The following is a 16,389-nucleotide window of genomic DNA, read 5'->3' as shown; positions in this document are numbered from 1 at the left end:
AACTTCGGTTCAATGCCAATCATGGTATTAATTAAGTACTCTTCTTAACGCGACCCTTTGCAAAAAAGATTTGGCCGCCTCCCTCGGTTGGATCATGTCGCAGAAAAAAATAAAACTACCAAACTGATACATGTTAATTTAATGGAACGGTTCTCAGATCAAATACCAAAATTTGAATGAAGCAATATAAATATAATCAAAGAAATACAGACCATAAAAAGTTGATTAAAAAGTTAAAATTATAAATTCCTAATTGACTAATGTGCTGCATAGCATGAAATTCGATTACAAAAAAGCTTTACGAAACATATAGTAAAAGAAAAATTGAAACATTCATTTTCTGGTAGAAAGTCACCGCTGCTGGACAGTAAAACATATAGTACATGAAAAAGTTTCCTAGAGGTAAGATCGGGCTTAAAAATTTCAGCCTGAGCCGTGCCCATTGGTATTAAACCCGACCGGGCTCGACTAGTTAACTGGATTTGCAAGCCGGAGCTCGAATTTCATATTTTATTTAGGGAGTTCTTTGAACAAATACAAATAGTTTTAGTATATATAGTTTATAAACATATATTTATTTAAAAAAAAGTCATGATGGAGAAGCCTGACCCGGCCCGAATTTCGGGTCAACCTCGGGCTTCATATCTTAGCTCCAGTCACTACCAGGCTGATTCATATGACAATATGCGTAATTGATGAAAGTTATGGATTCAAACGCCTCCCTTATCAATGCAATACAATTTTATTTCAATCTTTCGTCTACAACACAAATAAAATAACTCAGACAAGGGCAACTGAAAGATCAGGAAAATGAGCAAAACCTATATAAAGGTTTATAACGAGCGCTGAAACGACACTCACACAAGTGAAAACACATAACGACAATCATACTAGAATAACACAGGCTTTCTGCGATGATTATTTGCACACTAACGCCATCCATACCCCGATTATGCGTTTCTGATCATGCAACGGGTAGTGTTCAAAGAGAGTTTTTTTCTCAGAGGAGTTATGCATTCAAATGCCTCCTCGAAAATATATTCAAATTAATCTATAAGGTTTTCTAAGTTTATGCACTGAAGCACGTTATTTATTTTGCCATCGATTCGTTATTTTCAACAAAAATTTAAATCCATAAAAACTATAATCGTTATTCCAGCAGGCACAAGTGGGCCAGATATAACAGTGTGGTGGGTTGGATCCGTCCCACGGGCCGAAAATTGCCCACCCCCTCATTCAAAATAATATAAATCTGTAAGATCTGTGTATATACCGTTAGTTATGGCTTACTTGATGAGTTTTATAATCTATAATGGATCTAAAATTGTTTTCTCGTGTGGTTACTGCAGGGCTGATTCATATGACAAAAAGCACAAGTGATAATAAAGTTTTGTTGGTGTTATGCGTTCAAACGCCTCCCACATCCAGAAGCTTCCTGTTTTGATCAACAGTCAATAGATTACACACATTCCCACACAAGTGCCATCAATATCGTGATTATGCGTTTCTGAACAAGCATTCAAAATAATATTAAATTACAAGGTTTGTGCATGTACTTAAGGTTTACCCTGATTCTTTGTTGGGTTTTATAAATTCATAGTGGATCTAGAACAGATGTTGTGAGGTCTGTGTATATACCGGTACTTGAGGTTTACTCTGATGAGTTTTATATTTCAAACGTCTCCCACATTCACAAACTTCTTGTTTTGATCAACAGTCATTGAATCACACAAATTCCCACACAAACACCATCAATACTTTGATTATGCTGGACATGCATTCAAAACAATATAAAAATTATAAGGTTTGTTAGGTTCTTTATGTACTTTAAGGTTTACCCTGATTTTTTTGACGTGTTTTACAAATTCATATTGGGTTAAGAACAGTGGTTGTCAACCATTTTTTTTCGTGGCCAACTTTCTTTGGATAAAAAATTCTGTGGCACACTAACTTTCTCATGCAAGGAAAAAACTACAAGAAAAAAAGACTATTTTTGCAAAAATAAATACTTTATACTTCATTAATATGAATGATAAGTAGCAGCATCATTCATTGCTACTAAAATAAAAATTTGACTATAATGACACAAATAAAATAAACTTTTCAATAACCGTAGTAATTTTTTGTAGTCTCGTGGCCCACTTAAAGATGTCTCTATGGCCCAGTGTCGGGCCATGGCCTACTTGTTGAGAACCGGTGATGTAGAATTTGTCACAATTTTTTAGCTGCTTGTTTAAAAAATTTGAAAAAGTGTAAAAAAAATTCAAAGTTTTCCCGGTCAAAAGATTTATAGTATTGAAGATTTATTTAGTCTTTAAGTGCCATTTTTTGAATGGTTAGGGGACAAATGACAATTATCTTCAGACTGCCGGTTCTCAACAAGTGCGCCATTGAAACATTTTCAGATGGAACACAAACGTAAGAGTTATTGATAAATGAGTTAAACTTCGATTGCAGTAGCAATGAATGATAATACTGTTTTTGCTACGGAGTGGCATTTTATTTATTTAGGTGAAAATGTCTATGTGTGTGGGAGAGTTGCATGAGAAAGTTAATGGGCCGCAGAGTAATTTGTGCAATAAAAGTGGGCCCCGAAAGAGGACGAAAGTGGGCCACGAAGAAGAAAGGGTTGAGAACCACTGCTCAAGACAGAGTCAGACAAAGAGAAGTAAGCTTCACCACTATAAAAAATGTTGACACAAAAAATACAAAATAATAAAAATCAAGATAAAATATTGAAACAGTGTGATTAAAATTGAAAATAAAATTCCATCTACAAAACAAGAATAAAGAACTAATTTCGATAATTTTTCAAAAATGCTTTTTATCTAAATCAGTCGTTCTCAAACAGTGGGGAGTGCAAATTTTTGAGGGGGTTGTGAAGTTATTGAAGAATAAAAATATCTGTTGGATGTGATCTTACCCGCCTTATTTTGGGTATTTACATTTCTTTATTTTGGATATTTACGTTTCATCCACGCATTTACAACGTGTTTATTGAATAAAACATAATTTCGCCTTACAATCTGTTATGTGTAGCTTATTGTTAGCTAGTAATTTTTGAGAAGGGGCGCGAAACTTGACAAATTCCAAAAAGAGGGCGTGGCTTAAAAAGTCCGAGGACCACTTGTCTAAATTTTATCTCCATAGGTATTTATGTATAAAAGTACAATCCCCAGGGTCACGCAGAATGACCTAAATGCTAACCGACTAATCAATAAACCTCATGTTGTTAAATATTTGAAGCATTTTTGCTGATATATGTAAAAAATGATCAGTCAAGGATTAAAATATAATTGGATTGCCGGTTGTTGCACGCACTAAACGTGAACAGCACTGCATGTTTTTTACATTTACCTACGAGTATAAAAAAAGAACTGAAATATTAGAAATATGAAAAAAATCAGATTTTCGATAAGCCTGGAATTTTGTCACCATGCATAAACCAATCTTTTGCATTTCAATTTTATATGAAATATAGGTGCTCCCGAAGTATGCGAACCAAGATGGCGGACATCAGAACGTAACATGGGTAACAGGTTAGGGTTAGGCGATAATTTTTTTCCAATTTTCCTTATTTTAGTCCTATTATCAGTTCGAAGACTAGCCAAGAGCCTCCCGTAGTATTTATACCTAAAATTATGGCCTAACCCTAACCTAGTACACATATTATTTTCCGATGTCCGCCATCTTGGTTTCGCATACTTCGGGAGCCCCGAAATATATATATACAGATACATAATTATCCAAAACAGGGGATGCTAGAACATTGAGACCTCCAGAAGTATGCGAACCAAGATGGCGCACAACCTGAACTCAGGTTGTGTACCAGGTTAGGGTTCAGGTTGTGCGACATCTTGGTGTGCATAGTTCAGGAGTACCGAACACCGAGTCTTGACATCGTATTTAGTATTCGTATGCGACAGCTTATTTCTGTGAAATATATATGTTATAATAAGCAGCAAGAATCTTGAATCACTTACTTATGATATATATATGTTGTGGATTTTCTACAGAGCTCTTTTGCAAAAGAAAATTTGAAAAATAATACAATAAACGCAAAACTTCAAACCTACTTCAGTATCCCTATTCCTTTTAATGACACAAAAATACCTAATTATGGGTTGGGTTGCACGAGACTAACTCCCACTCCTTCCTCAATGTCTTCATGCAAGTGGATTCGTATAATGCAAAGATGCTGTAGCAGGAATAAACATAACTATACTGCTGTACACTAAAACAAATTGTATTTGCGTAACGTTTTGTCCGACCAAAATTAGAATTACTCAGACAAGAAATTTAAAACCATTTTTTTTACTCTAACACAAATGTTTTTCTGTAAACTGCTTATCTGGGGAAGTCTGACTTTGGTCAGGCGAAACATTACAGAATTACATTTACGGTATGTTAGTGTGCAGCAGCACTTTAAATAGCATAAAAAACTTTATTTTACTTCTATTTGTTTGAAGCAGATGTTATTCCTATAAACTTTTATTTCAAATAAATCCCTGAGATTCTATATTCCTCATACACTACAGTCAGTTTATTAGGTGCCTCAGAAGTGTGTGTACCAATATGGAGGTAACTAATTTTGTTCGTCTACTTTACATCAAGTTGTGTGAAGGGACGATGAGCAGGGAGTATATTCACTTTGCTAACACAGACAGTCCCCAAACTCGTAATGGAACTAAAATAAGGAAAATCGGAATAAAATTATGTCCTAACCCTAACCTGGTACACACACTACGGGAGTACCGTTTATTTTGCTTCTGTTGTACTTCTATATCTGACTCCATTTGCCATGTCACCAGCTGCGTTTCCGTTGGTATGTCCGTTCATTTCTGGTTTCGATTCTTTTTCTGAAGTTGTGAAGGTTGGTTTTGATGGTTGTTTGAATAACAACTTCTTAGCTTTGTATCTACAAAAGTAAAAATGACTTAAATCAGCGGTTCACAAACTTTTTGTGCATACGGTGCCAAATTATCAGGGAAAAACCTCATGGCGCACCTATACAAAGAGAATGCTGCTTTAAATAAAACTCAATTTTGTTTTTGTTAATTTTCACGGCGCGCTCTTTGAGAACAACTGGCTTAAATAATGGGGATGATGGGATCTAATAAAAAGTCAAAAAAAAAAAAGTTAAAAAAATCAGAGCAATGTTATGAAGGGTTAGATTTTTGCTTGAGAGTTCAACATTAGTCTAACAAGCCTAGCACGTATCAGAGTTGGGAAGACTGCAATCATGGGTTCGGCTCCAAGTCTGCATTTATTGAAGACTAAAAAGCTATCAGAGTTGTTTAAATGAAATGACCAGGAAACGTACAACTACCCAAACTAATATTTTGTTAGATTAGTGGCCATGGCCACTTAAAACTCTTCTATCAGTTTTGTTTTAATTTTTTGTTGAAAATGCTTCAAGCAAATTTGCATAGAAACATGTTTTCTCAGAGAGTGAATAAAATGAAAAATTCATATGCAGAAATTAAAAAAAAAAGCGCAGAGCGCAATCGAATATAAGAAAATTATAAAGTTTATTTATAGGCAGGGATTCCATACCGTCCTTGGTCTAAGATTTGTCCTTATTTTTGGCTTGCGTGTCCTTATTTTGTTCTATTTGGACTTCATAAAGGAAGCTTTGTGTTGTTTGTTTTATCGCCAAAGCTTTATTGTGGCATCATAAAAGTAACACAATCTTATTTGGAACACAAAGAAGCAAGGCACAGATAAGCATGAAACATTGTTAGTGTGGCGATCGTTAGGTTTTGTTGTGGTGGTGGTTATTTTAGCCTAAATTTAAAAATGAGCAAACGTAAGAACGTTTTTCGTGATGAGTACGGGAAAGAATTCAAAGTTAAACGAAGCTTGAAGGGTGAGTGCTTGGCACACTGTGTCTTCTGTAATTGTGACATTAACCTGGAAGCCATAGGAAAGCCATCTATTTTTGCTTACAATGCAGAAAATTTTCAAGTCGTCCTTATTTTGAGTTCCAGATCGATGGAATCACTGTTTATAAGCCTTGTGACACTTAATGAAAGAAGACTGAATATTGATTGCCGGGGGAGAAACAAGAAATTGACTTACCTTGCAAATGATAGAACTTGGAACAGAAATACACAATTGACGAGGTACATGCATGAACCACCGAGCTTCATAATGATGGGTGCCGGTGAAAGAAGTTCACAGTATGCGAGGTATCCTCCTGGAAAAATATGAAGAAAAATTTAAAGTCTCCATACTGATTGAAAAAAACATTCAAAATTTTACTAAAGTTGTCCCAACTGAATGTGTTTTGACAAAAAAAAATTTCTGTCTAAACTGCAGCAATGATAAATACAAAACAGGCTGAACTGATTGTCAAAGTTGATCTGTGTACCTGAGTACATATATAAATATATATTTCTGAAATTTTTCACTAATAAATTTAGAAATAAAAAACTTAAACTTACCAAGAAATATTCGAAATCCAACGAATAAAAGAACAAATAAAATATCATTTGTTATTCCCACAGTTGTATCATGCATCTTATGGTATTTAATGAACCATCGTAGCTGAAATAAAAAAAAAATTTCCATCAAAATTCGAGCGAAAACGTATGGTGATTTTACAGAAAAACATTAATTCTGATATTTTAAACCATAAAAGACTTTTTGTGCGCTATTACATGGTGACCCGAAACCCAGATCAGGGGAGGACTTCCGGGGGTCAACCCCGCCCTCCAGATGATTTTGTCTATATCTTATTAACATATGTTGTTTTCGACTTACAAAAACATCAGTGTGTTCGAAAGGTGCGATAGGCGCAACTTGCAGCGGGAACAAATGAATAACCGTGCTTCTTGGTTGACGATCCAAGTTCGCTCCCCCAAATATAAGAAGTGTCCACCCCTGACCCAGGTCTATAGAGAACATAGCTTCTGTGTAAAGTGTCTTAGATTATTGAACCTTTGAGTACAATCATCCACAAACAGTTATTTTGATAAAATTTTCTTCATTTTCGTATGAGTAATCGAGAAATTTATGAATTCTAAGGGGTCATCACCCTGTGCTTTAAAATCGAAATACTTCCTATCTTGGATACATTTTACAAAAAACTTGTGCAATGTGTTAAAAAAAGTTGCAAAAATCATTGTGAATTCCTCTGATTTTACAGCAGAGAGAAAAAGAGATAAATATTCTTGTATTTGTATCTCTTTTCTCTGTTGCCAAAAGTTTATTTAATAAAGCATATTTGAGTGTAATTGACAGATTTCAACTCAAATCGACAAACTTTAAAATTGAAATAAATCAAGTATTGTAGATCCTTCTGCTTGGCGATCTTCCAAGTTCCCCTGTGACTCCTGCCACACAATTCAAGTCAAGTTTATGTTATCCAACCAGTAAAAAACAATCACATAAAATATCCAAAAAAGAGGTAATCGTATAATTTTACTGGGAAGGGAAGGCGTGGGGAACCAAATATGGTTATCCAGCAGCGACACCCAAAGAATGCCGGTACACTCAATTAGTATATACATAAATTTGGGGATATTTGCAATGTTTTTTTTTCATGATGTGATTTTATTGTGTCAATAAAAAAAGGATGAATGATTTATGAAATATCTCTAAAATCTTGAAAATATAGAGCAAATTTTAAATTTATTTGAATGAATGTTGAATCCCTTAAAATGCCCCTTTCTTAGGGGAACCAATCTCAAAATGTAAAAAGATGCATTTTTTATTTCTGTACATCCCTCCCTTCCTCCCAAAAAAAAAAATTAAAAATGTCCCCCACCCCAATTAGGGGTAACACTATCCATACTTACATCTAAAAATATTGTTGAAATTTCACTTCCAAAGATCGTTGCTAAAACTTCAACTCCCGACACCCCCATCCATAAGCTGATGGACATTGTCACTATACTGATCATATGATGAATAAGCATGATTGGTCCTTCTGTGTTATAATGGAGGCACCTGGAATATACAACAGTATATTGAAAACGTTGTCAAAATATGTTTTTTTATTATTTTTCTCTATGCGGGTTTCGGTCCAAACAAGGGGAAGATTCCTGTATCATACATAGCCATTTTTCATAGCTTAAAACGCTTTTTAGACCCAGGTCATGGGGTCATTGGGGTCGCTGAGGTATGGAAGAGGATGGATGTACAACTCATCTAAGATTTGACAAACCATGTTAAATTTAGCAGTTTGTACCATGGCTTAATGTAAAACATAGGCATCACTCTATGCTTTTGTTATTGAAAATGTAGGTGTTTATTGTGACATCACTGGTGGGTTTTAGCTTATTTTACTTAATACCACCACATGACCAAACTCAAAAGTCCAGTGAAAGAAGCTCTAAAGTTTTATGAAAAATATATATATTGACCTGGGGTCGCACTGGACACTTGAAAGTTTGTCTTTGGGGTCGTCCTGAAAAAAGCTTGGGAACCCCTGCTTTATACAAAGAATATGTAAGATCAGGGGCGTAGCCAGAGGAGGGAGGTTGAACGGTCGGACCCCCTCCCCCCTTTTTTAAAATGTAGAAAAAAACTTTTTTCTGTACGATACACTACAAATTTTCGTAGCTTGAAATGCTTTTTCGACCCTTGAGACTTTTGAAAAGCCACATTAAGCTGATATGGTCTGGATAGGATTAGGATAGGATCCACATATTTATCCCGGGGGAGAGGAAAGCCGATAAGACGGCTTATCCATATGGCGAACCACGGCATCTCGTCCGGTTACCATTCCAAGTCGGGTATGGGATTAGTTATATGGTTTGTTTTCGGAAGCATGGACTTGGTGGTGGAGGAAGCCGTAACCGACCAGTGGTTACGTGAACCACCCAACGACGGCGAGGAGTCCAGCAATCCTCTCACACATAACCATCCCTGCATGGGATTCAAACCTGCGAACCCACGCAGAGTAATTAGAGGTGCGGTGGCGAATGTATTCCTAACGCTTAGCCCGCTGAGCCACACCGCCGCCTGGCTTGGCAATTACAAATTTCAGAATGCCCCCTCCCCCCTTTGAAAATTCCTGACTACAACCATGTGTGAAGGGCTGCTATATTTTAAAACATCTGAAAGGATTCTGTGTTATAATGGAGACACCTGGAACATATAACATCATATTGAAAACCTTGTCAAAATTCGTGTTTTTTTTCATTATTATTATTTTTCTTGTGTAATAGAGTAGTTCTCAAAAATATGGACACCAAGATCAGATAACTTATATTGCGACCTTTAATGTCAGCAAAATCCCAGTCCAAAGATATTAAATGTCATGTCAAGGTATCATGTCAATAGTATGTAAAGGAGCAATACGCGAACATATATACCAGGGTGGTCCAAGATTGGCAGCTCCGCAGGCCACAACATTGCTTCTGCATTGTTCGCGGGCCTCAATAGTGCCAAGCACTTCGCTCGTTTAACTTCGCTAGTTGCCTCCGCAAGCCATAACAATAGCCAATTCAGTGACATTAGTGATGCAACAATATGTCAAAAGATTTTTTGGTTAATTTTATGACGAAACAACACGAAATGCGATTTTTTGATTCCTCTCCGAATGCGACGCGGGCCACAGATAATGAAGTGGCAGGCCACATGTGGCCCGCGGGCCTGGGTTTGGACCACCCTGATATAGACACAGAAGTCTAATGAATAATATGGCAATCCGCAATGTCAGCAGAATTGCAAATAAAATTTTACCAATGTCATATGAAAGAGTGATTTATAGGGCCACTACAATGTCCTCAAAATTCCCAAAAGAATTTTATCTAGCAGAAGCAACAAGCTCGACAGTAAATGAGAGAGCAGTGCTCAAACATATGGAAACAGGAGTCTAATGATTATGTAGTAATTCACAATGCCCGAACTGCAGCACAATTGTTAAAAATGTTCAACAATGTCATTATTATGAATGAGTGACAAATATGGCCAGCAAAATTCCTAGAAAGATATTATCCTAAAATATTTTATTGAACTGCATATGGAGATGTGCTTGTCAAACACTAAGTGGCAAGCTTGTTACTATATATATGGGAGAGTAAAAGTCAAACATATTGACAAATAAGTGAAATGATTAATATGGCAATCCGCAATGTCAGCAGATTTGCAGGCACAATTGCTAAAATTTTTTACCAATGTCATATAAAAGAGTGATTAATATGATCACTACAATGCCAGCCAAATTCCCGCCTAATGTTAAAAAAAATATATATGGATACAAAAGTCCAATGATAAACATGCGATTCAAAACGTCATAACTGCAGGCACAATTGGTAAATTTTTTTGTTACCAATGTTATATGAAAGAGTGGTTTCCAATCAATAAATTTGATAGAATTAATAAAGAAATGCTCAATATATGGACAGAGTTGTAATGAATAACAAGCACAATGTCAGTAAAATCCCATCCTATCAGCGCATGATTGCCACCAGGTACCGTATATTCATGTCAGGGATAAATAAAGCACAACCGGTATATATCGAAACGTTGTAATTCGCCAAGTAGTGCTTTATTTATCCTTGACATCCCTGCCTATTGTTGAGAAGAATTGTACAGTATATCATGAACGATTTTCTAAGTCATATAATGAAGGTGTGCTCACAATTATAAGAATCAGACAAATTTAGAGTGAAATATCAGTCCCCATCAAAAATTAAAACAAAAATGTTATTTTTATTTTCAATTAGTTTCATGCTCCCTCAAAATATTATCTACACCTCCCTTGTGGAGGCGCCCCACCGTTTGAGAAAGATAATGAAAAATAATACGTCGAACATGGCAAGGCTAAAAATTATTCCTCATCAATTTTAGGAAAACATTTCATATAATTAACTTCAAATATTACTCACCATATAAAATCATAAAAGAAATATCCTAACGAGACAGAAATAACATCAATTTCAATCGGATTATTCGGAAGGCCTGAAAAAAAAATAATTTAGAAGTATTTTTAGTTGCGACTGGGTACACTAGGAGATGATTATATATTGAACCATAAAGCCATGAAATAGCAATTATATTCGTGAGCCTTCGTTCGATCACACTCTAACTTTTTAAGATTAACATCCAGATATTTATTATTGTCATGCATAAAACATTGTATCGATACAATAAAAGAAAAGATTGTATGTATATATCAATTAAAAACAGATACAAAATTTCAACCGCAATTGACAGGGGTTGTAAAAGACTATTCAGTAATTGCATAAGCGACACCGTATTTCCTGAGTTCAGCAGCAGATGACGTAGAACAAACATGAAATAATATGAACTATTGTTTTTCAAAAAAAAATGAAAACAATTTGGAAATATAAATCGGGAGTCAGTCCGGAGATTAGTGATTGAATAGGTCAGTTCAGATTATTAATGTCAGGGCCGGGGGCTAGTTTGGGAGCTCTGGCCCAGGTCCACATAACTAAAATGTGACGGCTCTGTGACACTGGCTCTCCAACCCTGGTTAACGTCATGCTGAGACAAAACAAGAAATAACTCAAAAGAGCGATCACTTTAGTGTAGCTCTATCCATGTTTAGCTGAATGCTAAATGGTAAAAACCTTGCTACCAAATTTATATATGAAAGCTTGTCTAAATTTAACTAATTTTTGAGAAATTGGAAATGCGTGAAAATGACTTCAGTTCCATGATAATTTGTCTGTGGTGCCTTTAGTTACTATACTCTCGTCCAAATTGCTTGGTAGCAATACTGCTGTTTTATGCGCAATTTCTTCTTGGGCGAGAAAATGGCAATAAAATCAGAAAGAATGCCCTTATAATAGAATAGAAATGCATTTACCTAACATATCAAACGGCCATGTCCCTGAGAAAAACAAGAGTTTGCAGTTGATCACAGTGATTATAATTGCATGAATAACTGTTATAATTCGACAGCTGTACTCTGGGCATTTTGTGCTGAAAAAAATAAAATATCAAGTTTTGAGACTCTGATTCACAGACTGATTATTAATTTGGGGAACTTATTCAGTTTAGTATAAGTTTATTTGGACTCTATAATTAGCATAAAAGACAATAAAATAATTGATAAAAACTAAATAAATAAAACTGATTACAGCATCAGGAGAGCAAACAAAACCTTAAGTAAGGTTTGAAATGTACAGATTTTAGATTGAAGGGTTTTGTCACAATTTAAAAAAATTAGTTCAAATATGTGTCAATATCTCAAAAATGTGTAGTTGATTTATACTTTTTTCTCTTTACAATATATAAAGTAAAATATGTTGAATATTATATCAGTTTTAAAAATAAACTGAATGAAAAATAGGGCGGATAGGATTCTGAAATTAATTCAGTAATTGGGAGAAGAAAAGCTGATATGAAAATCATATTCCTAACGATGCAACACTAAGCACAGAAGCATGATGTGCCGATAGTGTCCGAGTGTGTCCAATAATTCTGTAATTTGCATAATATTGTAATAGGTGACAAGCAGTAAGTAATAGTTGACAAGTGACGTAATTTTTCGGTGACGTAGTCAGGTGGGGGTTAGGATTGACATATGCAAAAATTGTTGAGCCATGCCAACTAGAAGTGGATGTGGTACTAAACTATACCAGACACTAAAAAAGTTCTGAAGTTTAAAATTGAAAGGCAGAAAGGAGAAATCATGAGAAGTCAGGAAGTGTGGTAAACAATTTTAAGAAAACTCCATAGTCAGACAGTACACACACATTAAACATGGCATGGAACCTTTGAATAAGTTCAAAAAAAAGTTAAATTCACAGATTTACCTGTTAAATCTCTTCACAAATCTATATGAAGTATACCACAATATGGCCCATCCTATTACTTTTCTCCAAATTGAAAAATCTTCCATAATGAAGCACAGGTGACTACCGCATTGGTGGATTCTATCCTAATCGATGGTTGAGGAGCTAACTAGCTGCCTAGCTAACGCTAAATGCCGAGTAATTCAGAAATCATGTCTGATAAACGTTTCCAAGGCCAGACGCTTAGGATAAAACGCTGACTATCAACCGCTGTTATGTATGCTTGAAAGGATGTGGTCGTTACGTCCGCTTTTTTTCAATTATTTCGGATTTGTTTGTTTTGAATCCGCGAGATGATGATAGTGAGACATTTTAATGGGGGTGGACGGAGTCAAATATTATCGATTAGCATCCATACATTTTTACAGATGATAGAAAAACTTCCGCATAATCAAATGGCGAATCACTCACTCTCACATGGTGACCAGCCCGTGTCGGTTATGAGAATAGTTGATTACCGTTGATAATCATTTTAGATGTATGGACTGAATTATTCGTAATCGGTTTTATTTATTTCGTTTTTATCAATTATTTTAACTTCTGTCACATCGTTTCTCAAAATTTTTTTTTTGTCCTCGGAACACATACGCTTTTTGAATTTAAAGGTAAAATTGATTGGTGGTTTCCTAAGGTAAAATTAGAAATTGCTTTAGGCCGACGATATTGAAAGATTGACAATAACGCCATGCTGTCCGCCTGTTTAGATAGCCTGTTAGTCGCCAGTTGAGACACATAAATTTGCGACCCAGACTTCCAGAGTCGCCGAAGTACGGCCGAAATCGCCATGGCGACCAATTTAATCGCAATTTCGACCCCTATTCTGCAGAACACTCCGAATAAGCTCGCGAAACAGCAGTGGATAGGATAGGATAGGATTTACATATTTATCCCGGGGGAGAGGAAAGCCGATAAGACGGCTTATTCATATGGCGAACCACGGCCTCTCGTCCGGTTACCATTCCAAGTCGGGTATGGGATTAGTTTTTACTGTATTGTTTGTTTTCGGAAGCATGGACTTGGTGGTGGAGGAAGCCGTAACCGACCAGCGGTTACGTGAACCACCCAACGACGGCGAGGAGTCCAGCAATCCTCTCGCACATAACCATCCCTGCATGGGATTCGAACCTGCGAACCCACGCAGAGTAATTAGAGGTGCGGTGGCGAGCGTATTCCTAACGCTTAGCCCGTTGAGCCACACCGCCGCAGTGTTCCACAGAACACAGATTGTGAAACGCTGATCTGTTATGCTGATTATAGATTTGAAATAAACTTATGCTTATGAATTATGATGGTGGAAGAAGCTGTACTGACCAGCGTTTACGTGGACCAAAGCGTATATACAGGGTGTCTCAAAAGTAAGTATACACACTTAATTTTGATTTGCTTTTTAGGTACTCATCATAGAGCTTCCATTTCTTCAGTAAACAGCAGTGGCGTAGCAAGACTCTCGTGCCCCCCCCCCCCTGCAAAAATATTTCGTGGAAATGACCCTAAAAACTCTCGGAAATAAGCTAAAACAACGCTGTTTTTATTTCGTCAAAAAGCATAACATGTCGCTATTAAATGGCAATGGTAACCTAAAATTTGCCGTTTATCTTGGTTACTTTAATTTTCATCATACGGGCTTCCTTTTCTGCGTTTCTGTGCCTCACTGAGAGGTTTTGCTTTCGACATCATTCTGACAGCCTTCGTAATTTTGCCGGTGCGATCAAACCACAAGACGCGGAAAATCGACTCCCTGGCATTGTTACGTAACAAAACAATTTGAGCAGAAGTAACATCAACGTTATAAGATATGCATTACTGGTTTTGCAATGCAGCTTTTGGTTTTGCGGCTTAAATTTCTAAATTCTAACCGCGTGGACCCCTTTGTGCTGTGGGCCCTCCCGCGACTGCGGGGGTTGCGGGGGTGGATGCTACGCCACTGGGAAACAGTATGAATGAGAGATAAAGTTTAGATATTGTTTGCATTTTTCAACAGTCCACAGAATGACATGAGATTGACTCAAGAAATGAGGAGCAAAATTGGTGTTTGGCAAGAAGCATGTAAATCAGTAAGGCAAACCCATCGCTTCGTTAACAGAAAATTTGAAATTATTTCATCTTCGAATGTTTTTCTCAGAGCGTCCGCTCTTTGGTCTTCCTGATCTTTGTGCAATAACCACGGATTCAGTTTCCATGAATTTTCGAAGAACTTCCTAATTCTTCGTCGTAAAAGTGCCGAATGCCTTACTGTTTTATATGCTTCTTGCCAAACAGTAATTTTCCACCTCCTTTCTCGGGATAATCTCCTTGTCATTATGTGGGTTGTTGAATAATGCAAACAATACCTAAATTTTACTACTCATTCATACTGTGTTTCCTGAAGAAATGAACGCTCTATGATGAGTACCCGAGAAGAAAATCAAAATTAAAAGTGTATACTGTACTTACTTGCGAGACTCCCTGTATATGTTATGAATCACGTTGCGGGGGCCAGGATACCTCTAACACACAAATATTTCTGATGGACTTCCAACTTGCTAGTCTGTCGATACCTACAAGGGGTGAAATGACAAACGTGATCAACACAAAGTAATGAATGATAATAAAAAACTAATTAATTCTGTCGTTTGGAGCAGGGGTTCTCAAACTTTTGGTATTATGGAGGTGACAGCACATTTGAACTCATACATTTGCGCCCGTATATCCGCGGGTTCAATCTATATGCGGGTGCTAAATTCCATTAGTTAGGGTTAGTATGGGTTCAGATATCCGTAGGTGCAAATTTCCATAGGGGCAATAGTATGTAGGAGCAATTGTCGTGGGTTCAAATGTAAAATGTTTGTTGTCAAATGTTTTAATAATATAAAAAGTTATTTACCCATGTATTTTATTCCTAATAATAATATTATTTTAATACATAAGTCTTTCACCAATTCCATGATTAAGACAAATCACTCAAGAGTGGAAGAAAACAGAGGTCCCACCGAGATTTGAACTCGGATCGCTGGATTCAAAGTCCAGAGTGCTAACCATTACACCATGGGGCCGACGACGCGGCAAAGTATTAACGAGAGATTTTGTTCATGGTGTTTGCTAATCGTCAGGTAAATGGTGATTTTGCGCGCTTTATGGGCGCATGTCTTGTCAAAATAAGTTTGATTTTTTGGAGATGTGCAAATTTTAAGCCGTGAGTAGTGTTATCTCAAAAACAAGTTGAAAATTACGGCAATAAAGCCATCTCCGCCGGGACTCGAACCCGGAACCTCTGGATTAGAAGTCCAGCGCGCTATCCATTGCGCTACGGAGACGAGACGCTCGGGGAAGTGTAAACAGCGTACTTGAATCTCGAAGACTTCCTTGAAGTAAACTTGATTCGGTCGAGTCTGTTCCATGTACGAGCGGCGTACGTCGCTTAGCCAACACGTGCCGTGAATAACAAAATAAAGCAATATATATATTAAATGAGCGAGGAGTCATGAGAGTGAATAAACACATTGCAAGATTACCAAGAATAAGAGTACCGACAAAACAAGAGAGCTATGCTAAATATATGGACACGTTTGAAATAAATGAAAGTAATAGCCTTCTAAAGAAAAAAATTATGTTTACCCACTGAAAATTTTAGAGC

The 16,389-nt window shown here is 36.5% G+C and overlaps 1 protein-coding gene and 2 non-coding genes across 3 annotated transcripts; all 3 read right to left on the bottom strand.

The window, feature by feature from the left end:
- Nucleotides 1–123: 123 nt before the first annotated feature.
- On the bottom strand, nucleotides 124–13,023 carry LOC120326903 (TLC domain-containing protein 5-like). The gene is made up of 7 exons (XM_078111520.1): nucleotides 12,738–13,023; nucleotides 11,786–11,901; nucleotides 10,842–10,914; nucleotides 7,803–7,953; nucleotides 6,447–6,549; nucleotides 6,082–6,199; nucleotides 124–4,918 (listed from the first exon to the last, which is right to left on the bottom strand). The coding sequence occupies exons 1-7, from the start codon at nucleotides 12,821–12,823 to the stop codon at nucleotides 4,759–4,761; spliced, it is 807 nt and encodes a 268-aa protein (XP_077967646.1). The 5' UTR covers nucleotides 12,824–13,023; the 3' UTR covers nucleotides 124–4,758.
- A 2,713-nt stretch (nucleotides 13,024–15,736) lies between these two features.
- On the bottom strand, nucleotides 15,737–15,808 carry Trnaq-uug (transfer RNA glutamine (anticodon UUG)). The gene has a single exon. It is a non-coding gene; the product is annotated as a tRNA-Gln (tRNA).
- A 188-nt stretch (nucleotides 15,809–15,996) lies between these two features.
- Nucleotides 15,997–16,069, bottom strand: Trnar-ucu (transfer RNA arginine (anticodon UCU)). Its single transcript has one exon. It is a non-coding gene; the product is annotated as a tRNA-Arg (tRNA).
- Nucleotides 16,070–16,389: the final 320 nt, after the last annotated feature.

This window comes from Styela clava, chromosome 4 (assembly GCF_964204865.1).
Source record: "Styela clava chromosome 4, kaStyClav1.hap1.2, whole genome shotgun sequence".
Classification (NCBI taxonomy): Eukaryota; Metazoa; Chordata; class Ascidiacea; order Stolidobranchia; family Styelidae; genus Styela; species Styela clava.
This window is presented reverse-complemented; position numbering and strand designations above follow the sequence as displayed.